Source organism: Mucor mucedo (genome assembly GCF_025094135.1).
Source record: "Mucor mucedo strain NRRL 3635 chromosome Unknown EV154scaffold_75, whole genome shotgun sequence".
Taxonomy (NCBI): domain Eukaryota; kingdom Fungi; phylum Mucoromycota; class Mucoromycetes; order Mucorales; family Mucoraceae; genus Mucor; species Mucor mucedo.
The window spans coordinates 23,344-46,326 of NW_026252359.1; the positions used below are offsets into that span (position 1 = coordinate 23,344).

At 37.1% G+C, this 22,983-nt stretch overlaps 8 protein-coding genes across 8 annotated transcripts; 3 read left to right on the forward strand and 5 right to left on the reverse strand.

Annotated features, from left to right (window-relative positions):
- Positions 1–4,346: 4,346 nt before the first annotated feature.
- EV154DRAFT_424492 (exocyst complex component Sec3-domain-containing protein) lies at positions 4,347–8,596 on the forward strand (the record flags this gene model as incomplete). The annotated part of the gene is made up of 15 exons (XM_051596193.1): positions 4,347–4,395; positions 4,446–4,550; positions 4,614–4,757; positions 5,069–5,244; positions 5,506–5,733; positions 5,796–5,921; positions 6,103–6,204; positions 6,282–6,701; positions 6,756–6,870; positions 6,919–7,106; positions 7,168–7,367; positions 7,421–7,501; positions 7,581–7,710; positions 7,774–8,044; positions 8,100–8,596. The coding sequence occupies 15 exons, from the start codon at positions 4,347–4,349 to the stop codon at positions 8,594–8,596; spliced, it is 2,832 nt and encodes a 943-aa protein (XP_051455466.1).
- A 167-nt stretch (positions 8,597–8,763) lies between these two features.
- EV154DRAFT_467850 (60S ribosomal protein L3) lies at positions 8,764–10,163 on the reverse strand (the record flags this gene model as incomplete). Its single annotated transcript, XM_051597779.1, has 3 exons — positions 10,087–10,163; positions 10,011–10,018; positions 8,764–9,916 (listed from the first exon to the last, which is right to left on the reverse strand). The coding sequence occupies exons 1-3, from the start codon at positions 10,087–10,089 to the stop codon at positions 8,764–8,766; spliced, it is 1,164 nt and encodes a 387-aa protein (XP_051455467.1). The 5' UTR covers positions 10,090–10,163.
- Positions 10,164–14,483: 4,320 nt separating this feature from the next.
- EV154DRAFT_483468 (uncharacterized protein) lies at positions 14,484–14,972 on the forward strand (the record flags this gene model as incomplete). The annotated part of the gene is made up of 3 exons (XM_051598575.1): positions 14,484–14,664; positions 14,761–14,859; positions 14,932–14,972. 3 exons carry the CDS (start codon positions 14,484–14,486, stop codon positions 14,970–14,972), a joined length of 321 nt encoding a protein of 106 aa, XP_051455468.1.
- Positions 14,973–14,977: 5 nt separating this feature from the next.
- Positions 14,978–17,343, reverse strand: EV154DRAFT_515686 (uncharacterized protein). The gene is made up of 3 exons (XM_051602289.1): positions 17,095–17,343; positions 16,440–16,995; positions 14,978–16,382 (listed from the first exon to the last, which is right to left on the reverse strand). The coding sequence occupies exons 1-3, from the start codon at positions 17,170–17,172 to the stop codon at positions 15,268–15,270; spliced, it is 1,749 nt and encodes a 582-aa protein (XP_051455469.1). The 5' UTR covers positions 17,173–17,343; the 3' UTR covers positions 14,978–15,267.
- An 874-nt stretch (positions 17,344–18,217) lies between these two features.
- On the reverse strand, positions 18,218–18,448 carry EV154DRAFT_403493 (uncharacterized protein; the record flags this gene model as incomplete). Its single annotated transcript, XM_051595324.1, has 1 exon — positions 18,218–18,448. A coding segment is annotated over one exon (231 nt), but the record flags the coding sequence as incomplete, so codon positions are not given.
- Positions 18,449–20,123: 1,675 nt separating this feature from the next.
- Positions 20,124–20,385, reverse strand: EV154DRAFT_424526 (40S ribosomal protein S30; the record flags this gene model as incomplete). Its single annotated transcript, XM_051596194.1, has 2 exons — positions 20,124–20,199; positions 20,264–20,385. Coding segments are annotated over 2 exons (198 nt in total), but the record flags the coding sequence as incomplete, so codon positions are not given.
- A 216-nt stretch (positions 20,386–20,601) lies between these two features.
- EV154DRAFT_544668 (40S ribosomal protein S1) lies at positions 20,602–21,914 on the forward strand (the record flags this gene model as incomplete). Its single annotated transcript, XM_051604613.1, has 3 exons — positions 20,602–20,711; positions 20,771–20,825; positions 21,173–21,914. The coding sequence occupies exons 1-3, from the start codon at positions 20,708–20,710 to the stop codon at positions 21,912–21,914; spliced, it is 801 nt and encodes a 266-aa protein (XP_051455472.1). The 5' UTR covers positions 20,602–20,707.
- A 65-nt stretch (positions 21,915–21,979) lies between these two features.
- EV154DRAFT_515696 (uncharacterized protein) lies at positions 21,980–22,746 on the reverse strand. Its single transcript, XM_051602290.1, has 3 exons — positions 22,649–22,746; positions 22,319–22,584; positions 21,980–22,233 (listed from the first exon to the last, which is right to left on the reverse strand). Exons 1-3 carry the CDS (start codon positions 22,649–22,651, stop codon positions 22,059–22,061), a joined length of 444 nt encoding a protein of 147 aa, XP_051455473.1. The 5' UTR covers positions 22,652–22,746; the 3' UTR covers positions 21,980–22,058.
- Positions 22,747–22,983: the final 237 nt, after the last annotated feature.

Below are 22,983 nucleotides of genomic sequence, written 5' to 3' on the forward strand. Positions count from 1 at the left end.
TGTCTTCCCATACTGATTTTTCGTACTTTAATTTACTAGAGAGCCTTCTATAAGTTTGGCGACTAACTTATTGTTTTTTAGTTCTTACCTGTCGCATATCAAGTGGATATTTCTGTGATCAAGCAGCTTGAGTGTAAACCGCTTTTTCCAAGCGTTGTACAGATTTGAGGGGCAAAGATTTTCGTTTTGGCTACACCAGATTGTAATGTCACGCTTATTAAGCTTAACGAACTCTTTAAACAGAGACGGGCTTCCTTTGAGCACAAATTTAAGTAGTTCTAAAGAAAAAGAAAATCGTGAGTCAAAGCGCGTTCGAGTCTTGTTCGCACTCTTAATCGAATGGAATAACAAATTGGAAATGTCTAGACCTCCGTATTTTTTTCCAGCGTATTTTTTCTATACCACTTACAGCAATTTTGGCTAAGAACAGCAGGCCAGTATAAACACAACCATTCACAGTGCAAACTACTGTCATTCACAGCCTGTGAGTTCCAAAAAAAAAACACCTCAAGAGCCCTGCTTGGGAGGTCGCCCTCCTATAGCAAAGACTAGCCGCAGCCGCGATACCGCAATAATAACTTTTTTCATTTTAGCGTCTTCTATAAGAAACATGAGTCATTACTAACTAACCTTTTTACAATATTGGTTACTTTCATTCGATAGAAGTATGTTAAAGGAAAAGAAAAAGGGAGTAATAAAGTGTGTGAACCAGCTTTATTTATAGGCTGATAAACAAGCTTATGTCAGGATGATTTAATTGCTTGTTTCATCTTTCATAATGTCTGGGTCTTTACTTAAAATAGAAACATATGCAACCCCCAAGCAAATCAAAACTTGGTAATTGTCTATCTGCGTTCCAGTAGTAACCTGTAATGACAGTGAAGCAGATTCTATGGAAAACAGAAATCGATCATCCTATGAAGTTTAGACGATATGGCATGTCAATTGACGTGTAGACCTTCACGTGATTCTAAAAAATACGTTTGAAAAAAAAATACGTTTGAAAAAAAAATACGTTTGAAAAAAATACGGAGTTCAAGCTTGAGGTTCTTCACTTTGCCTTTTACCAATGCCCAGAACTGTTCAATTGGATTGAGCTCTGGTGAATAAGGAGGAAGATAAACGTACTTATAGTCCCAACCTCTTTCATAGATAATTTCTTCTTTTTGTTTAGACGAGTGGATCGGTCGTTGTCCATAATCAGATAAAAACCTTTCATTTGATCATTCATAAATGTTTCTCAATCACTAAACAAATTTCCTTTTTGCTACCGCATCATTGCAATCTCGTAGAAGAAGTATGCTAAGAAACAACAGAGATGAACAACGAACAGCGACTACACGTTTTAGCTTACAAGAAATTTGCGGGCGACAAGATAACGGATATATGCCACTCGAGTTTTGGAGATATGATGCCTGCCAAACAGGTTTTATTGAAAGCAGTTACTTCTCTTTTGAAAAAACCTCTATTAAACGAATTTGAAATCTGCGCTTTAGAATCCTCACTGTCAAGCATCTTTAACAAAATTAACCCAGCATTTTAAGAAATTTTATATGAGCAATTAAGCAATCAAGAAGGACCAACCTCATCCCCCTTCGAACTAAAGGGCATCAGTGAAGTCACCCTTGGCTTAATGGAAGAAGTTATTGCAATCAAAGACGTTGAAGAGATACTGTCATTCATATATGAAAAAAAGAGTCAAATGGCCAAGCAAAAGAGGTCATCGGAGGAGTTCATAATGCTCAACTTTGGAAAGAGTTGTGGGGAACTTTGACCTTTGGGGCTCAAGCACAAACGATTCAGAATTGACTTTCTATCGACGTTTTGCCGAGCTGTTGGATATTTTGTTCAAAGGTACTGACGTGAAAATAGCCGATGGAGAAACAGGATCAAAGAGCAGCAAAACCGCAATCGGGATCAACAAGGCTTTGTTCCACACATCAGACGCATCGTCAACGTATCCAAGAAAAATCGATCTACTTCCAAAGCTCAATGAATCTTCCACTGTTGAATTGTCGTCCAGTGAATGGAAGAAATCGTCTGTCAGCTATGTGATAATTGATAATAAAAAGGGAAATGTAAATTGGAAAATAAAGGAAGTAAAGAAATGAGACTCTATAATCCTTTATTACAAGTTGACCAGTTTGTCATGATAAAAATAGAGGTCCTTTTTATATTCAATTATTACCCGCAAACTGGGAAATGGTAGAATTAGATTTTGAAATCAGTTACATATGAAACATAGATTATTGTTATATACAAGGAGCTAGTTGACCCATATCCGGCACTTCTAGAGCATTATAGTTTATCCATTCAATGACAGGGTCCTTGATTGGATTACTAAAATAAATTTATGAGAAACTAGAAGATTCGGCAGCTACTCGACCAATCCAGGAACGATTATGAGATCTGATCTCAGTTTGACATATGAGGGAGCTGGTACTGTGTCGTACCAATAGGAATGTATTCGCAATATGGTACTTTTAATACATAGGTTATATGTATCATAATTGAGTGACAAGATAAGAGTAATTATATTCGTGGAATTAGGCGTCAAATACGACAAGCTAAGCCGTCATTCTCAAACAACAAACAAAGAACTTGAAAACTAACACATGCATTTTATCCACCCTATGTTCACTATACGGCAGCCAATTTAAAGAAGTCTTGGCAATGGATGGGATTGGGAATGTGGGGTACTTGTACAGGATAGAAAAAGACGATCAAGTATTTGTAGCAAGTCAAATAGACAGTTTGATTATACCAGAAAATGTCAAAACGTTTGGTTTATTTAAAAGCAACTTATTAAAGAATCTATTCAAGCTGAAGTATTCTATGATGAACACAAGCGCTCTACTCAAGCAAGAATTGTGCAAGATCGAGATAAAGCAGAAGCTTAAGAATATTTCCAGAAAAACCATATATATCAATAACAATAACGAATTCCCTTATGTGTTTATATCCCCCGCAAAAAGAAAAAGAAAATGCAGTAATGCTAGTGAACAAGACAATGAGAGCGAATAAGATGATGCTGATTTATTGGAGTGAAAAGATATATATATATATATATATATATATGTTTAACGGGAAGAAATGTTGACTTTGTTGGTAAAAAGAATCTCGCATGGTCTACGAAAACAACAATAAATATCCGTCCTTTGAATGTTACGTGTCTTTTGATGAATGATGTTGTTCTAATTAAATAAATCATTAAAAGTGGGCCACTCAAAGCTCAGGTTGGATAATAACACCTGCCTCGGCTGAGCTTTCATTCAGGGAGTGGGGAAAAATGTCAGCTGTATTTAAAAAGGTAACTGTTATCTATTTGAGATTTTCTCTCAAACGCAGTACAATTGTTTATCACCAACCTTTGGCACTTTGTTATTGTCCCTTGTAGTGTGTTAGGAAAATATGTCAACATTATCAGTCTATAGAAGCAACTGCCAAGTAGAGTTGGCAAATTGTGTCAGACGCTAGCAAAAAAAAAATTCAATCCTATACATCATCAAGACTGATTTTTACGCTCTACTATTGTATACAGGTCGCGGCCGTATCTTGACTTTGACAGATGACTCTGTATACTCTGATTTTACCGGTTTCTCCTTTGATATTATGGAGTATTATAGTAATGAATGTACTGATAATGGTGATTTGTTATTATACATGTCTGATTTACATGTGACAGTATTTGTTCTTTTCATACATTTTATCATTCTCCAATATTATAGTCCTGTCTTTTCTGTTTAAAAATAAAATCTTTCTTTTTCAAATCGCTTTTCTTAGGGACAGCCAATTTTTCCTTAGGGACAGCCAAAGTGCACGTAGTCGCAACGTAGGATCTATGGCTTTGATGTTCTGTAGACATGGGAACAAGGATATACAATCAAAAACAATGTAAAAATTACAAATAAATGTACATCAAACGATTTATACTTATTTTGACAATTCTATTATCACTCTTTCGCCTTTGAGCTCGTTTGAATTAAATCTTACGCAGAAATATTAATGTTAAGTCCAAACGGGAAGCTGAAAGTTAGCTTTAAAATACATATACTGGTTTAAACTATGTTAGTTGTGATAAATGTGTATATATTTCAAGTTATTAAGTTCTATTGACCTCTTGATATATATTAAAGTATCATAATCCCAACATTACGACTACGTGCACCCTGACTGTCCCTAAGAAAAATGGCTGTCCCTAAGAAAATTTGGCTGTCCCTAGGAGACCCGTTTTTCAAATAATATATTTCAACAGGCGCCTGAAATTTCATTTTATAACCTGTGAAACCCTTTCTGTTTTTCTTTAATAAAACCCCACTTTTATTTAGTCCTAAAGAAAAAAAAAGATGGCGGATGGCATTAGACAAGCACTTATTTCGAGCTTATTTACGCAAGGTAAAATACGAAATTTCCAGGAAAAAAGTATAACATCTAAATCTATTTAGGCTCGGGCGAGAAACTTATTGTTCATGTAAAGACATACAAAGATATTCAGTCGTCCGATTCCAGCAAAGACATCAAAGGAACCCCGCGTTATTTATGTTTGACCCGTAATGATTTTATATAGACTTAAAGAGAGCAAGAGAGCTAAAGGTCTATTTTATACATTGTAGAGAAAAAGAATGCCATTCGACTTTTAAAAGTAAAGAGAAGCCAAAATGGTACTTTTAGTGTCAGTAAAGCTTGGAGTTTAGATGACATTCGACAAATTCAAATTGTTGATGTAAGGTTTTCGATACCAATTCAAAATCATGCACGTCTAACTTACCTGGTTTCAATTAGGCCCATCAATTTTCCATAATGCTCAATAAAACTTATTTATGGGCTGTTGAAAGAAGCAGAGACAAGATGATTTTCCTCGCATTTTTAATTGACGTAAGCTATACACGCACTTATATAGAAACATGCTGATACTTTTTTATATTTTAGTCTTGCAGACGTTCAGCTAATCGTATGCCAAAACTTGTCAATATCGACGAAGCTCGTATCATTCGATGTAAGACCCCCTATTTTTGTATTCATAGTTAAAATTACAAAGCTAAACCTTTCCCCCCAAAAAAAAATGCAGTCTTAGCTGATCCAGCAGCTCCATCTATGGGCTCAACAAGTAGTATTACACCAGACAACACTTTTGACGATAATCGTGCTAATATGACACAATCACCCGTCGCCCATGACAATTCATATAGCCCATCACCCTCCACGAGTACCAGTTTTAATTATGCAAACGCACCTTCTCGATCTGTACCTGAGTTACAGATCCCGGTCACTCCAAAGTCTACAGTTCAGCAACAACAACAACAATCTCCACAACAACCTGTAGTCTCACAAGCAAAAACCACGCCAAAGCAGCAGCCTATGCCTAAACCTTCGATCGTTATTCAGCAATGTAATTTTTCGGGGTCTTTTTTTTCTATGTTTAACTAGCAGCTAATTATATATATATATCTTGTAGCACCCCGTGATGAAGAAAGATATAATGATCAAGGCCGAGAAGAAAGAAAGGAGCGTGACAGAGCAAGAGAAGCTAAGAGGGAACGAGAGAAGCAAGAGAAACGAGTCGTAGAGGAAAAGCAACGTCAGAAAAAGGCAGAAGAAATCCAGGAAAAGATGACAGAGCAAGCTTCTCTAATGAACGTAGAAGAATTACTGACCGATTTTAATTGGAAAGCAAGTGGTAATGCCGCTGCGCTTGAAAAGAGATTATTGGGCGAATTGCACGCTTTAGAAGCTGTAGGTAGTTTAGAGCAGTAAAAGTGATAAAAGAAGGAACTCATATAATCCAATATCTGTAGGCTAATGTCCATGCAATTATTCAATCGGATGAGCGTGTGCGATCAATTGTGGATCATATTGATAAATCCTTAGACGAGCTCGATAGTATGGAAAGTTGGTTATCACTTTATGGTGCAGAGCTCAACGTAAGTGAAAAGAAACCTTAGAGCACATTGTCCTTCTACCCTCCCTCCCCCCCTTTTTTTTTCTTTGTTAATTTTAGTCTTACACTTGTCATTCTTTCCCGTACATATTAGCCATTTGTTATATATAGACCCCCCACTCTTTTTTTTGTAATTAAACTTCTTTTTTTCGCCCTTTTGTTAGAGTATGGGTGATGATATTCGAGAGATTGAAACACAAAATCGAGCACTTCAAATATTGAATTCAAATCAACACTTTCTCATATCCGAACTTGATGCCTTACTGGTAAAAAAAAAAAAAAAAAGAACTCACACATTGCACAGCACAAGTAAACATAGCGACTTATTACATTCAAAATATAGACAGCCATCTCTATACCCCGTAAATGTCTGGACAGTTTACAAAACGATCCCATGGATACTGTAGATGATGTTATTAATATCCAAGAATCCGCCGAGATGTTACAAAAAGTGATCAAAACGAAATTGGGCGATGGATTACAAGATATGTCTGCAGTGCAGGAGAGACTCGAGACATATAACATTCATGGTAACAAATTCAGTGAACGTATCTTCAAGTTCTTGAAGGAGCAATTTGAATACCAGGCTCAGTTATACGCTGAAACCAAAGCAAGGTCTTCCCCTACAGGAACTAGAAGGGGCAACAACAGTATTATCGTTGCACAGCCTCATGAACAAATCGAAGACCAGTTGATCAAATACCAAGGATTTAATCTTTGGGAAAAGGAAATGGAACCTAGAATGTATAATGAGTTGCAGAGAGTAGGTATCATACAGTAAGAAAATAAATGACACACGTTGTTGATTGTGTTATAGTGCTATGCTCAAGCCAATGCTCCCTTATACGAACGTGATGTTCGAGAATTGATTGATGTTACACGATCATTTTATGCAGCCTTACGTAAAAGAGACGTGGATGAACTTGAATACAGTAAGTAGAAGTTTACAATGGCAGGAAAGAAGAATAACATCCCTCTAGTTTTTAAGCCTGAAGAATCTAGACCCGCAAGAGCTTTAGCGTATGCACCCAATTTACGAGGTGATGATTCAAGACCTCACCGTTACCGTCATATGCTTCGAGGATCTGTCGAGGGTGTTATTGGAGGAGGATTTAACGGTGGTACAGGACGTGCTAGTGTAGATGAGGATGAAAAGGCAGCAGATGATGTAAATTACAAACTGTATGAAGAAAAGAAAATGGGACAAATACTAAAAGAAATGTACATAGGCTTTTGCTCAAATGATTAGTCAAGCCATTATGGCTGTATGCAGAGAGCAAAATTATATGAGTGACTTGTTTGAGCAGACTTTAAACGGCCCCAAGTCTTTCTTGGAAAGAGGGATGGTTTATTCACAAGTACCAAACAAGGCAGATTTGTATGTCCGTAGAGATAAGATTCGAGATGTCAAGATGTCTAAAAAGATTTTGTAAGTTTTGTTCTTTTTGAAATATTTGTAAGTTTATTCTAAAACTGTATTAGGACATGGATGGAAATCATTTTTGAAACTTTGGAACCAAATCTTGTAAGTTTATTGGAATACGGTGTTAAGAGTGACCCAACGTAAGTTTTTACAAAAAAAATCAGTCAAGATGTGAAGCGATCAGAGTTATTCATGCATATTATTTTTTCCCCCTGGTAGTCAAGCAGTCAGTATGCTTGGTGCCGTTGAATTCCAACAAGAAAAATGGGATGGTTCCGATCAAGAGTTTATACTGAGATTGTGTAAATCAATTTTGCAACGTTTAACCAAAATGTTTGAAAGTTTTATTGTAAATTCGAGAATAGACAAAAAGTGGTATAAATGTGGATACTGACACTTTTTTATTTCATAGGCGGACCAAGTTCGTATTATTGAGGAAACGAAGGTCAGCTCCAAGAAACGTAAGGGTATTTTGTCTTTCTTCAGAACGTTTCCCGTTTTTGCCATGAGATTGGAAATGGCAGCTGTCAATGTTCAACCCGAATCCGAAACTCGTGTAACAGTAACGGAGGCATATGAAAAAATCATTCAAGCAATGATGGGAAGTTTAGAAAGTATTGCTAGAGAAAGTGACCAAACTGGTGACGATAAGGAACAGTTAAATGCGACCATCATGTATATTGGTAAGAAAAAAAAACTTTTGTATAGTAAGCGGGTTTTAACCATCATACTTATTAGAAAATATGCATCATATGTATCACACACTGCGTACAAACAAATTGCATGTGCTTGAAAAATGGATTAAGCATGCCAAAACACAGTACGACAATAGTTTGAACGCATATATTAAGGTTATTATTCGCCGCCCACTTGGTAAATTATTAGAGTTCTTTGAGGGAGTTGAGAATATGACGCATACAGGCACACCCGAAGAAGTATCATTTCACATGAATTACAACAAGACACAATTACGTAGAGTGATCACCATGTATCCTCCCAAAGAAATTAAGAAATCGCTGGAGCAATTATATAAGCGTGTTGATAAGCATTTCTCAGAAGAAGAAGGTTTACTTCAAGTAGTTTGGCGTGGTATCCAAGAAGAGTTCATTCGTCAGCATGAAAAGATGGAGGATTTGATCCATAAGTGTTATTCTGATGCAGGTGCTCATTTAGAATTTACCATTCAAGATTTGTTGGGCATGATGAGTGAGCTTGCCCGCAAAGTCAACGTATAACCTATTTCTATATTCCTTCAACAAATAAATCCCAATATTATGACCATTTAACTTTTTGTGTGTCTTTTCCAAATCGAGGGGGGGTTTTTTATTATTTATAATGGGTGTTGTGAAGTGAAAAAGAAACTACAGAAAGTAAAAAAAAAAAAAAAGAGATGCTAGATGATTTAAAGATCCTTCTTGAGAGTACCCATGAATTGATGCTTTTCGGCAGGAGTTTGGAAACGACCATGACCAAACTTGGAAGAAGTATCGATGAACTTGACGTTGACCTTTTCCAAAGCAGAACGCTTAGTGTGAACAGTCAAAGACTTACGAAGAGTAATGACTCTCTTCTTGGAACCGGCACAACAACCCTTGATCATAACGAAATCGTCATTGACGACACCATAATGAGGGAAACCACCCATAGGAGTAATGGGCTTTTCGGTAAGATCGTATTCAGTGGTACCAGACTTGGCATCAGCACCGGAGGCAATACGGTAAACCTTCTTGTTGATTTCGGTACGACGATGGTAACCACGTTGACCAGCACGAGCGACAGAGTACATGACTCTGGAAGGATGCCAGGCACCAATACAAGCGACCTTACGAAGACCACGATGAGTCTTACGAGGAAGCTTCTTTGTACCCCAACGGGCAGTGACACCTTCGAAACCATGACCCTTGGTTGTGGCAATAATATCAATCATCTCATCTTGTTCAAAGATAGAACCGACAGTAACTTCCTTTTCAAAGTGGTTACGGGCAAATTCAACCTTATCGGCAACAGAACCACCATTTAATTGAATTTCCATAAGATGAGCTTTACGTTGATGGAGCTTAGCCTTGGAGATTTGAGTGTGTGCAATAACACGGACAACGGAACAATACTTCTTGATACGTTCAGCTTCACGTGCAACATCCTTACCACCGTTAGCATACTTGGCAGCATATTTGGTGAAGGCCTTCTTCTTGGAACGGTACCAGTTCTTGTAGAATCTACGCTTGGCTTCTTCAGAAAGATGTTCAGCCCAGACAGTGGTTAAAGAACGGAGACCACGAGGGGTTTCGACATAACCGACAACACCAACAATAACCATGGGAGGAGACTCGATAACTGTGACAGCTTCAACGATTTCCTTCTTGTGCATCTTGGATCCAGGACGTTCAAGATCACGGACGATATGGGTCATACCAGCCTTATAACCCATGAAGGCGGTCAAGTGGACAGGAAGCTTGGAATCATCCTTGGGGTATGCCTTGACTCTACCACGGTGAGATCTAGTTCTCTTGCGAGGACCGAAACCTAAATGACCATGACGAGGAGCTTCAAACTTTCTATAAAATTAAACAATTTTGAGAATGTTAGTTTCTTTTCCTCATTTTCTTCATTTCATGCTCTTTTAAATCGTATTTTCAAAAAAAAACGCACCTGTGAGACTAAAGAAGACAGTGACATGTTAGTTTTTGATACGGATGGATGATTATATCAAGGATTATCGTCTTACCATATTATAATGCTGGATGGATGGAAAGAGGAAGAGCAATACGGATGGAACACTGGATACGTTTTTACATCGACGTTAAAACTCCGATTACAGCTCATTTTGGAAAAGTGTACTACTGCTGTGGGTTGAGACAATTTTAACCTTTCACATAGTGTCAAAATCCCTATCAATATCAATAATATGACGATACAGACTTTTTCCAGCTTCAACCTAATATACACTGTTCGTAATTCTCATTTGGATTTGATACGTACACCTTTGGATATCGCTTACTGTTAAAATCATCGACCTTTGATCGTGAGAATGGCCAGCAATTCGACATATGCTTAGATACTTCACTATGTACTAGAGACCACCGATATTAATGGCTTTTCTTGGCAATTAAAATTATTATCATTGAATGTGTGCCCATCGATGATATAGTGTTTGAGTATCACAAATATTCCTCTCTTATAATTTCAGAAGTTTAAGCATCGAGAACTAATTCGGTGAAATGTCGAAAGTGTTGATCAGTTAAAAAATATCTCAAGGGCGCGGCCTTACGTATACCACGTATACCACCAATATCCCACCTAGAAGGTTATCTTGTGCGGGATGATAATCGTTGTGAGTGCGTGTTTTATACCCCGTATTGCGCTAATGAACACTACCTCCTACCAAAGACGACCTACTATCCTATCTTCAAAATGCAATTAGGAGGATTTAATAGAACATAATTAGTGAATGCCAAGCGTATTCGTTACTTCAGTTGCGCTTGTAAATGATCTACACCCATCCAGGCTTTTATTTTTATTTGTGACGAATTCACCCCCTTAGCACGCCTTATTAATTTTTTTGCATTATGATATTTCTTATTTAGACATGATGTATAAAGAATCAGTATCCGTGCGTCAAAGTAGTTAATGAACAAATGCATGGAAATAAAGTCTTATCTGCAAGTTTATGCAACTTATGCAATACTATTTATTTCTTTATTACAGCACTCTTTACAAGTATATGGAATTATGCTACAGTCAAATCAATGTGATCTAAATATTATATTAAACGTAGGGAGGAGAGAATATTTTTTGTTTCTACAAATGGTAGGATAGTTTTGATAAAGGAGAATAGCTTTTTACAAAGCGTATCAAAACCAAATAAAGGCATTCAATATTGACAATGAATTGACCCCCATCTCATATCCTTGGGTCTTGCCTGTGTGGAGATGTGTAACCCATTACGATGACAGTGCTAAAAAAATAAAAGAATGTACAATAGAACCTTAGATACTCTCCTTTCGATCATCGGTGCAGTTAAGGAAGACATTTAGCGATGATGTTTAACTTGAATAACTATTGTTAGTAAATCGGGGCCTTAAACTGTGATGTTGTGATTGATTGATCTTACTAACCTAATGAACATTTCATTCCACCGTGGGATTAATCCTTAGGGTGGGTATACTTGTAAACAAGATCACAACAATAACTTGTGACATGATATTGAATTTAATAAGAAAGTGAACAATAAAAGCAAAATAACGCCCAATAGCAATGTGACATTTACAAAGATTTACTAATAATAAATTACCAATTAAATATAAAATACGGGTCCCTTTTTCTCCCCCCCCCCATATGCTGTGTCATTGTTTTGGTTTAGCTTTTTACTAAAATAAATTAAGTGGTCCCTTAAACAAATCACACGGTCAAAAAAATAAAGGGTTATTTAGTCAGTGCACCCACCATGTGAATCCTTTTGGAAGTAGAATTCCTTTATTCCTTCTAGACAATGTTAAGATTTTTCTGAAATGTACCTGAGTTCCAAAGTATGTTCGCGGTAATAGGGGTCTAATGTTCACACGTATTATTAGAGTCATTCGGTGTTGATTACCTTTCATTCGCATTTACTGATTTAGTGACCTCCGACAAAAGAAAGTTATTGGTTCCTTTGGAGCTCAGTGCATGCTCTACTTCGGGGCTGTACATCCCGTCTCCCCCCCAAAAAAAGCCCCCATTGTTTGCTTATTCAAACATGACAGAAATTACGGATATAAGCCAAATCTATATTCAAAAGACTGACTTACATGAGTTCATAACCATTCTACGTAAACATCATCCCCCCTTATCCCAAAAAAAAAGAGACATTTCGTCACTTCACAGTAAGACAGAAAAAAAATGTATTTGTGCATAGCAACCATTCATTTTATGAAATGCTATCATATAAACTGAAGTCATTTGTGGCGCAGAAAAATAAAAACCTCTCCCATTCAAGGTAATTTTCATCATGCAAGTTAGACTTACTCGTGTCAAATGTCCGGCTAATCAGATCCAAAAATAGGATAAAATATTACCTTGAGGCTGTAATATGTAAATGCTTATAAAACAAGGAACCTTCCATACGCGATCGGCAGCAACGTATATCTTGCCGCAGGGAGGTCTCCAGACTTTTATGCATATAGGTAGAATTACGAATCTGGATTTATCTGTTGTTGTAATATCTGAAACTGTCAAGACGAGTTCTGGTTGTCAAGGTCATCTTTGAACTTAAAGTAATTGGAGAGTGAGCAATGCTTTTTTTTTACATGCAAGAATAAACTAAATAAAAAAAAAATGTTGCTAATTTCTATGTTGTTTCCATTAACACAATAGGCACAAACATCTACTATACATGAAATCATTTAAATTTGTCATTATCTATTCAGTTCTGAGTTATTGGTCTCAAATTACTTCACAATGACAGCGATTGCTTTTGTTCAAGCTCTTTGCACTATTGATCTATATATGCATTAACAAAATATGATTCATTTGTTACTGTGGTTATCATTCGCAAAGCAAAAGTGTTTATCTTTTTGAGTTTCTATGCAAATGTAGACATAAATTGAAAATTAAGTACAATGCTTTAAAACGAGTATCGCGTAAACTTAATATCTCTTAACATGTCAATAAAACAGTGATCTAGATCAGGCCCATATTATCTTTTGATAGAATAACTAAACCCAACTCGTTTCTTTTTTACTCTCTTTTACGTCCCCGTTCGTATAAATGTTTCGCGTACAGGAGCGTCGAATCCAGTTAATGTAATATTCCTAAGCTAATTTTATAACTTCCATATCAATTAAAGTCTACTGTCTAGCCGGATACAAGACGCTAATTTTCATTATGGGGATCAAACGAAGGATTTTTTTCTATGTTACTGATGGCTACAATTGTATGACAGAATAATATAACACGGAATGGGGGGGGGGTTATGAACTACGCATGATGACAAAGCCTAGACCAATTAAAAATAAAATAATACTGCGGAGCACTGTTAAGTTCGTTTTTTGTATAAATTTGGCATATAACCGTAAATCTGCAAACAAAAAGGGCGGGGTAGGGGGGGGGGGGGAGGTTGCATTTGGGGGGAGACGGGATGTACAGCCCCGAAGTAAAAAGGCATGTACTGAGGTCCAAAGGAACCAATAAGGTTCTCTTGTCGGAGATCACTAAATGGGTAAATGCGAGATCTACCTTTTTGTAATGAAGTTCTCAAAAATGTTCTTATTTTTTTTAAAAAGAAATTAAGCGTAGTACACTGTCATTGGTTCAAAAATCCCAAAAATTATTTGGTAACAATGCTAAGATTAGAAAAAAAAAAAAGTAGGCTGACTTTATATTTTACTGAGACCCCCCTTTTATATGTACAGAGTACAGTACGTTTGTGTTCATCAAAAGAAACAATGACAAGAGAGATAAGAAAAGTATACGTACAAAAAAAAAAGTGATTTGAAAAATGACTCGTTGCTTTCAATTGAAAACATCAAAAAAGTGCCATGTTGACAGGATGATTTTTTGCATAATGATGTAATCCTTAATAAATCGGAACTTCAAAGTTATAGGAAGGTTTTGTAGGTTTAAATGCGCGCGCCTTTTTTATCCATATTGGTTTAGGATTGGGGTACGAAGGAGCAATGATGTAAGATGACTAAAAAAAGGAGGGGTTAAAAGAAAGTGATCCACTAGCCTATAAGAATGTTAGTAAGAGAAATGATAAGCGCGCGAAAGTGTAGCCGACAAAGTGGCTGTCAAAAAGAAAGGGGGGGGAGGCTGCTAAGGGCGGAGAAAGTCGGAGTGTGTAAGATGAGCGAAACGTGGCAAACAAAGAGTGATACACCAATAAAAAGAGTTCGGTGTTACTGAATTCCTCGTGGCCGCCATAGCCATCGGATTTTTTTTGTAAGTGTTGGTTACATTTACAAGTAAAGCAAACAATAAGATAGGAAAAAAAAAAAAAAAAAAAAAAAAAAGTAAAGAGAACTCATTTCTCATGTAGACTTTTTTTTTTTTTTTTTACCTCATAAAAACGTAAACAGAAAAAAAAAATATCTAAATTTAAACACATTATTCAAAAATGGTAATTTTCTTGTTGTAGAATAGATAGAAATGACAAGTGTTGTAATCTCTGCACCGGTTATGATGGAACCCGAAAATAAATCAACATCGACATTTGCAACGACGGTGGTACCTTATTATGGAAGTCGGGAACCGAAACAATCCATCATTGAAACTGATCGTGTTATCTTTCAAATGATGGATGATATACAGATATCTCAATTACAACAAGGTATATATAAAAAAAAAGAAATCAAAGCTAACATAATCACCCCATTTTTTTTTTTTTTTTTTTTTTGCAATATATTAATTTCCAATTTGTACTTAGATTGGCAAGAAATAGTACAGCCCACAACAAGAAAAACTGGCATTTTTTGGAAATTTCGGCTTGTATTCAGTGCAATCATCATATTACTGCTTGTGGTTGGTACGTTTCTTTAATTTTTTTTTTAATGGTGTGGTATGACATTAAATTATTTCTTTTTATTCCCAATCATAGCAACCGTTGTCATTAGTGAATTAACCAAGGAAAGAACTTAGCGGAGTAGTGTAAAAATTAGAAAAAAAAAAAAAGTCGAATTAATTTATTATTGAAAAAAAAAATGAAATTTATATGTACTAAAAAATGTTGGGGTGAAAGAGAGAGAGAGAGAGGGGGAGTATTAATGAGTTAAAATAAAGGGTAAAGATGAATTTTTTTGTGTGTGTATATCAAACACACAACACTCTAATTAAGGGGGTGGGGGAGAAGGGATTAATTGATGTAATTCATGACAAATTATAAAAAAGAAAAAAGAAAAAAAGGCATATACGGGGATATTAGTTGAGTAATTATTTATAATTTTCTATTAATGACAGTTTTTCTTAAGGGTGTAGTTGTTGGTGGTGCAGGTGTAGTACTGCGTAATGCGGGTCGAATGGAAGGTCGAGCTGTGGTAGGTGTGATGGTTCTTTTGGATGTTAATCGACTGCTGGTGGTTGTTGATTTAGCAGAGGTAGCTGTGACAGTAGATTTAGCAGAAGCAGGTCTAGCAGCTGGTGTGGTTCTACCAGTGACAGATCGAGTGGGTGCTGCGGGTGTTATTCTTCCAGTAGCGGGTGTAATTCTTCCAGCAGCAGGGGTCATTCTTCCTGAAGGAGCAGGTCTACCTGCTGCAGGAGTGGCTCTACCACTGGTTTTCTTCAATTGAGCAATTTCCTGTGTGGCTTCTTCTAATTGACGTTGCACCGCATGGTTATGCTCGGCTTGATCTTTTTGCTGCACCTTGATGTCATGTAATTGATCAAGCACACGAGACATCATGGACTCCATATCAGCTCTTGCCTTGGATTCATGGCGTAAACGCGATTCAAGGGGTTGAACTTGATTCAAGACTTGCTCCATTTTTCGTTCGTAAGCTTGTCTCATATCCACTTCTTGTTCAAGTCTTTCGTTCAAGACCTTGTGTTGATGATCCATCAAGATGGTCATGTCCTCCATGGCCTTTTCAAAAGCAATACGCATGGCAGTCTCTTCGCCCAGACGTTGTTCAAGTTCATAACAACGGTCTTGTAATTGATTGTTATTTCTGCAGTGGATACTATCATTGATACGAGCAAGGCCAGCCAAGACACGATGTGATAGTTTGAGTGAGCTTTTGGGTTGATGCTTACGACCAAAGTAACCTCGCCACACAGATTGGATCTTGATGGCAGCAAAATGACGAGTCTTTTCCATGTCCAACAATTGTTCTTGTTCAGAGTCGGATAAAGGTAAAAAGACAGAGGCAGATTCGATAGGCATTTCTTTACATTGGTCGTCAAGATCGTTGTCATCGTAACCCTCATCTGTAATACTAATGTTGGAATATTGCATGATGGCAGGAGGTTGAGATTTACTAATCTTCATGATGATGACCTTTTGGTCTTCATACGGGTCGGATTGATGGTAAGGGTGTACACTGCGATGAACTATTTTACATGTTTAATACAAATGTTGATAGGTGTGACAAAATCTTATTAAATTACCTTTTTCATGAACGAATTGGTTGGATTGGTCAGGAAAGATAAATGAGTTTTCATCCCAGTGAATTCGATCTTGTTCTGGAATGTTTGATAAATGATGATGGGTTGATTGAGACAAGAAGGAAGAAGGAGACGAGTATTGAGATGATTTACGAATGATGACAGTGCCAGTAGAATCGTAGGACTCTTCACGTACATGTTTCATGAAGGACATTTGAGTAGGTAACTGTAAAGGAGAGAGTTGATTATCGGAGACGAATGTATTGTGATCATTGGTGAATGATTCAAAGTATCTGTCAAGACGATCGGAACTACTTCTGGCACTATTGTTCATTAACTGTTGGTAGTAATCTTCATCTTCATCATCTTGCTCGTAGATAATGTTGGAGTAGGCAGCTGTGGAAGTGGAAGTGGTAGTGAAGGAGCATTCATCAAAGTAACTAAATTCGTCGGTGGTGTCAACTTGTGCCTCGATTTCCATGATGCGAGATTTAGGCGGAAATTCGTACTTGAATTGTTCTGGAGCTAAATGTTGGGCGATTTCGATAATTTCTTCTTGCTAAATAAGGGAACACGAGGGTTAAATTACTATTCTGTTGTGCGACCAGCTATTTATATCATAAAAAGGTCCACGTTTTTTTTTTTTGTAATATATTACCTTAATTTGCTCTTGAGCCAATAAGCTTGTTGGATTACGGAGCATAATAGGCTCTTGATTAAAACAACTATCCGTCATTGTATAAAAAGAGTGTGTTAAAAGTGAATGGAATGGGTTGGTTTAATTTTTTTGGTGTTTATTGAATTTTTTGAGAGAAGACAAAGTCTTTTGTTGTTGATGTAGTTGAATTCGATATCAGATAAGAAGCGTGAGTGTAATAAAAACAAATAATATTGTAAAAGAAAAAAGAGAGAGAAAAAAGAGGGAAAAAAAGAGAAAACGAGATGATGATATTTATAGGAGTTCATACTATTTAATTTGGGGGGTGCGGAATAAAAAGGCTTTAAAAAGAATCGTCATCTTGTCGTACAATGAAATAGTGTAAATTCATGTGAATAACACGACCAATTTTGTTATTTTTTATCAGTAAGAAACAATGAATTCTTCCATATAAAACTTGTCAGCTCATAATTTGTCATTGGATATTTGTTTGTATTTAAAATCATCCTCTTGTTTACTTGTTCGCTCTTTACCCTTATTTGTAATATTCATTTATTATTTATGCAGGTAATTTGATCATCATTGCACACCCATCCTTTTTTTTATTATTATTTTTACCCGCTCTTTTTACAAGTATATCTCTATTCATCATCACACGGGCCTCATTTTTGTTGCACCACTTTATTTTCAGCCCCTCCGCCTCTTTTTCACCTTTTTTCCCAAGCCTTTGTCGGGAAAGCTGGTTGGTTAGAGGATCGCCTATCTAAAAATATAATAAACTCCTGTGTGTAGCAACCGTCCCCCAAATTCATTGTCATCATATCTTTGTGCTACAAAAAAAGTAGCCTTAGATCAAGTGATGCAGGTACAAAAAAGGCGTATTTCATAAATAAATAGACAACAACAACAAGCAACGCGGTTTTTCTTGTGTAATCTTTTTAAGGTTTTTTTTTTTATAAGGAGTGCTTAATTTTTCTTAATCATTCATTGTCCTCTATTGTTTTCAATAACAATCAATTTTTGGCTTAATAGAAAATATAGTTGGGGCAAAAAAAAAAAAAAAAGTTTACTATTATATACAAGATGTGGGTAAAAAGGGTATAATTTAGCTGGAACGACTGGTCATGCCTGCCATTAAACGTTGTTCAGTTGTAATAGGTTCATGCCATTGACCATGATAGACCAATGGCCGAGTCTCCATAATGGCAGCCACTGCAGACCTTTCTGCTTCAAACATATCCGGCGTGACACCTTCAAATTGATTATTGAAAGTATAGAAATTGGTTGCATATTCAAATCTTGTCAAATTAGGAAACAGTCGCAAGATCTCTACAAATCCTGGCGTAGATAAAGGGGTTGTTACATATTTGGTCACGAGTAAGTTTCGCAGGGAAGCACCAGGCTCGTCCATCCACACTTTAGTCTTTCGTTCATTGCAGGCATTTGCATAGGGGTGGTATTTACTTGTTTTCCGGGATTTCATTTCACGGTGATCTCTCAGCGAATTATAGAGCGCTAAATCGTGATTGGTGATACAGGCTAAATCGTGCACTTCCAGTGTCGTCAGTCGTTGGCATTTGGTCAGTAGCTCCCAAAAAGCTCGGTTCGAAATCGTGCCTGTGGGTGAGGCACCACGCAATTCACGACCATCTTCATTAATCAGACCAATCAGCTCCGACGCTTCCTTCGATTTAAGACTGCATAATGAAAGTGATTCCAGTAAGGGCCAATGTCTCGCCATCGTCATCAAGACCGCATCATTCATGCCAGCATGAAGACCACGGAAATGACGCATCTTGGGACTACCCGAGACAATAGCTTGTAACAGTCCGGAAGAATGCAGACCTTTATCTCCGTTATTGACATAATAAAAGGAGGTAAGTGAATGGGCGTAACGGGCAATCGTGCAAAAGAGTTCGGTCATTTCAAAATCAAGGTCACAATTCTGAATTTTGATGGTATAAAGAGTCGATTGAGCAATGTCGAGTAAGAGACTGAGCACATCGGAGAACTGATCGTGTAGTTCAAAACCATGTTTAAGGTATTCTTGACGTCGTCGGGCAGGTTGTAAAGAGCGTATCTGTGTGAACAAGAGGGGTCTAGACGGTGGCTGGTTTGAAAATTGAACGGGCACCACCGTATTTTGTATGAAATGCGAATAACATCCTTCAAATGTAATGGTACGGATGCGGGGTCGCATTCGAACTACATGTTGCATGGCCAGTAAAAGCTTTTTAAATTCGAGATCCTGAAAGACAACATGCTGGTATAAATAGGGGTCTGTACAGTTGTAATACCATTTACGAGACACTCTGGAGAGACAAAAAAAACAAAAAAAAAAGTTAATTATACATTGTATCAGTATTCTAAATTTCTATCCATTTACCTAGAAGCTCTTAATTTATCTGGTAAAGAAAGATGGCTTACGATGAGCTGTAAAATGGGATTGGGAAACATACAAATAACAAACAAAAAGAAAGGGGTAAAAAAAAAAATAACCTGAAAAAAAGAAAAATAGGTTTATTTATGGGAGCAGCCAATCTTGTTCAGGCACAAGGTCTAGGTTCAATCGGATTCGCTAGAAAACATGAGCCCATGTTTCATTTATTTTTCGGTTAAAATTGATTGCTGACTGCGCGGACATCAATGTTCCAATGTTTTCCATCAATGATCTACCTACTTTTTTAACCCCCCTTCACTATAAAACATAGCCACTCATTTTAGCACATCCCACTTTAAAAAGCTTAATACCAACATACATACACCCCCTCAATATAAAACTGTGTCAATGCTATTTCTTCCTTACATCAACATGTAAAATCCTTTTGTGTAACCATTTGTGTTACATGCATTGTCTTAGATGTCTCCTTGTCAATTTAACAAACAAAAAAAAAATATACATGTGTGGTGAGCTATATGCGTGTGTCTGCAAGAAAAAGAAAAAAAGAAAACGAGTTGTTTACTGTGTAATAATTGACTTTTATTATTGTTCAATCGTTCTTTCTTTCTAATGGATCGAAAAAAAAAACTTAAGGTCCAGCAGTAGGAGCAGGGTTCATTCTACGCTTGCCACCAATTTGGGCAGTGACGTTAACGAAACGACGGCTATAACAGACAATGTTAATAAAATAAAAAATAAAAAATGTCGAAATGTTTAATGAAATCATACTTGTAAACTTGTCTCTTCTTAGCACGACCAGTCAAAGCCTTCTTCTTTTCTTGCTTAGCGACCTTGGGACATTGAGACTTTACCTTACCGGCACGAGCAAGAGAACCATGAACTTTACCCTGAAGTCTTTCATTAGTATGGATGGATGGATGCCATATGTGTAAGGATTCATACCATTTTGAATAATGATTATCTTTAAAGAGAGGAGATTTCCCAATATCCCCTTGACGCTGGCTACTGGTAATTCCCGCCCACGCGCCCCGCTCATTGGAGAGAGATCTTTCTCTCCAGCTTTGTTCTTTTTTCGCACCTTGCAGAAGGTGCACCGGACTGAAGCCGGACCGGACCGTGACTTTTTGCAAATAATTCAAAGACAGACGGAATGGACTGGAAATACCTCTGGCAGCACACGAAACCTATTGATCCCTCTTTTAAATCGATAATATGGGTAAGATATACATCAATATGCATCCATCCATCACACCCTTATTAATCCATGCATTCTAGCTGTTGGAAAGAACAAGCGCCTTAGTAAAGGAAAGAAGGGTTTGAAGAAGAAGGTGTAAGTACTCTATTTGTAGACACGCATCAGTTTTATTGGAACATGAAGAGAGATAGAGAGAGAGAGAGAGAGAGTCAGACAAACGCACACCCGCACACCCGCACATATACATTCGGACACACTTACGCACATACACACATCACACACACATACACACACACACGCACGCATACAAAAAAATAGAAAGAGTGATTGAAAAAAATAAGACCAAGATAAAAAATAATTGGATTGAAACACGCATTGACATGAATGACCTTCCAAAAAAACTAGCAGCTCATCTCTCCATGTTCCTTTAAATTATGCCGTTATTAGCCAGTGTACACATAATTAACACCTCTTTGTTTTAGCGTTGACCCCTTCACCCGTAAGGATTGGTATGATATCAAGGCTCCTTCCATGTTCGATGTCCGTCAAGTCGGTAAGACTCTTGTCAACCGTACCCAAGGTCTCCGTAACGCCAACGACTCTCTCCTCGGTCGTGTTGTTGAGATGTCTCTTGGTGATTTGTCCAAGGATGAGTCTCGCTCTTTCCGTAAGATCCAATTGAAGGTTGACGAAATCCAAGGTAAGAACTGTCTCACCAACTTCTACCGTATGGATATGACCACCGACAAGCTCCGCTCTATGGTCAAGAAGTGGCAATCTTTGATTGAGGCCTTTGTTGATGTCAAGACAACCGATGGTTATCTTGTCCGTCTCTTTGCCGTCTCCTTCACTTCTCGTCGTCGTAACCAAATCAAGAAGACTACTTACGCTCAAGCCGGTCAAATCCGTCAAATCCGTAAGAAGATGTTCGAGATCATGACTGAAGAAGCTGTTGCCTGTGATCTTAAGGAACTCGTTGCCAAGGTCACCTCTTCTGCCTCTCAATCCGCTCAAGATGCTATCGCTGTCCGCATCGAGAAGGCCTGTCAAGGTATCTACCCTCTCCAAAACACCTACACTCGTAAGGTCAAGATCCTCAAGGCTCCCAAGTTCGATGTCTCTGCTCTTCTTGCCCTTCACGGTGGTGCCAACGCTGCTGGTGATGACACCGGTGCTAAGGCCTCCAAGGACTTTGTTGAACCCGCTGTTCAAGCCTCTGTTTAAATTTTTTTATCTTTTAAAAAAATAAACAAAACTTTTTATAATATACACACGCAATACATATGCCATTTTTTTGTTTTTGTTTAATAATACATGTGTTCTTTTTATTTATTTAATTTATTAATATATGTATAAACTCGCAACAAGTTAAGCACCCATCATAATCTTGAATTCCTCAAAACTGATTTGTCCATCACCATTAATATCTGCTTCCTTAATCATGGCATCTAATTCCTCTTCTGACAATGATTCGTTTAAAGAAGACATGACTTTACGAAGTTCCTCACGATCGATCAAACCGTTGCCATCGACATCAAACACCCTGCAAAGAAAATAAATAGGTTAGGGGTCTCTGTATGTATTCAAGGGGACGGGGCGCGGGGGTGTTTGCAACTCGGGGAACTTACTTGAAGGCTTCACGAAGGTCGTCACCTTCGTTACCGTTCTTCATGTTTTTAACGAGACCCAAAAATTCTGTGAAATCGATATTGCCATTTCCGTCGGCATCTACATCATTGACCATATCTTGTAATTCGGCATCACTGGGGTTAAGACCAAACTTGCGAAGAACAGTGCCTAATTCAACAGCAGTAATACTTCCATCACCATCGGTATCGAATAACTGGAAAGCTTCTCTATATTCAGCAATTTCGTCGGGTGTAAGTTGATCTGCCTTAATTAAAAATATGTCAATATTTATTTGTTTATATTTATGATTTTATTTTTATTTTTATTACCATGTTATTTGTATGTATATAATTAAATAAAGGGAGAAAGGGTTTAAAACATTTTAATTTTTTTCACACTATTACGTTTTTTTTTTTCCAACTCATGTGAGTTTAAAAACAAGGCAAAACGGAGGGGGGTGGTGGGGGGGTTTAGAAAGTTTTTTTGAATGTCCCATTTTTAGGCAGATCAAACTAAATCATTGGTTGTTCTAAATACAGTAATTTTTATGACGCTCTCATTTTTCTTTTGGTAAGAACTTTGTTAAATGATCCATGTGATTTAAACTATTTCCCACGAAAAAATATATAATACAAAAAATATGTTTACATTTCTTTTTCTTCTT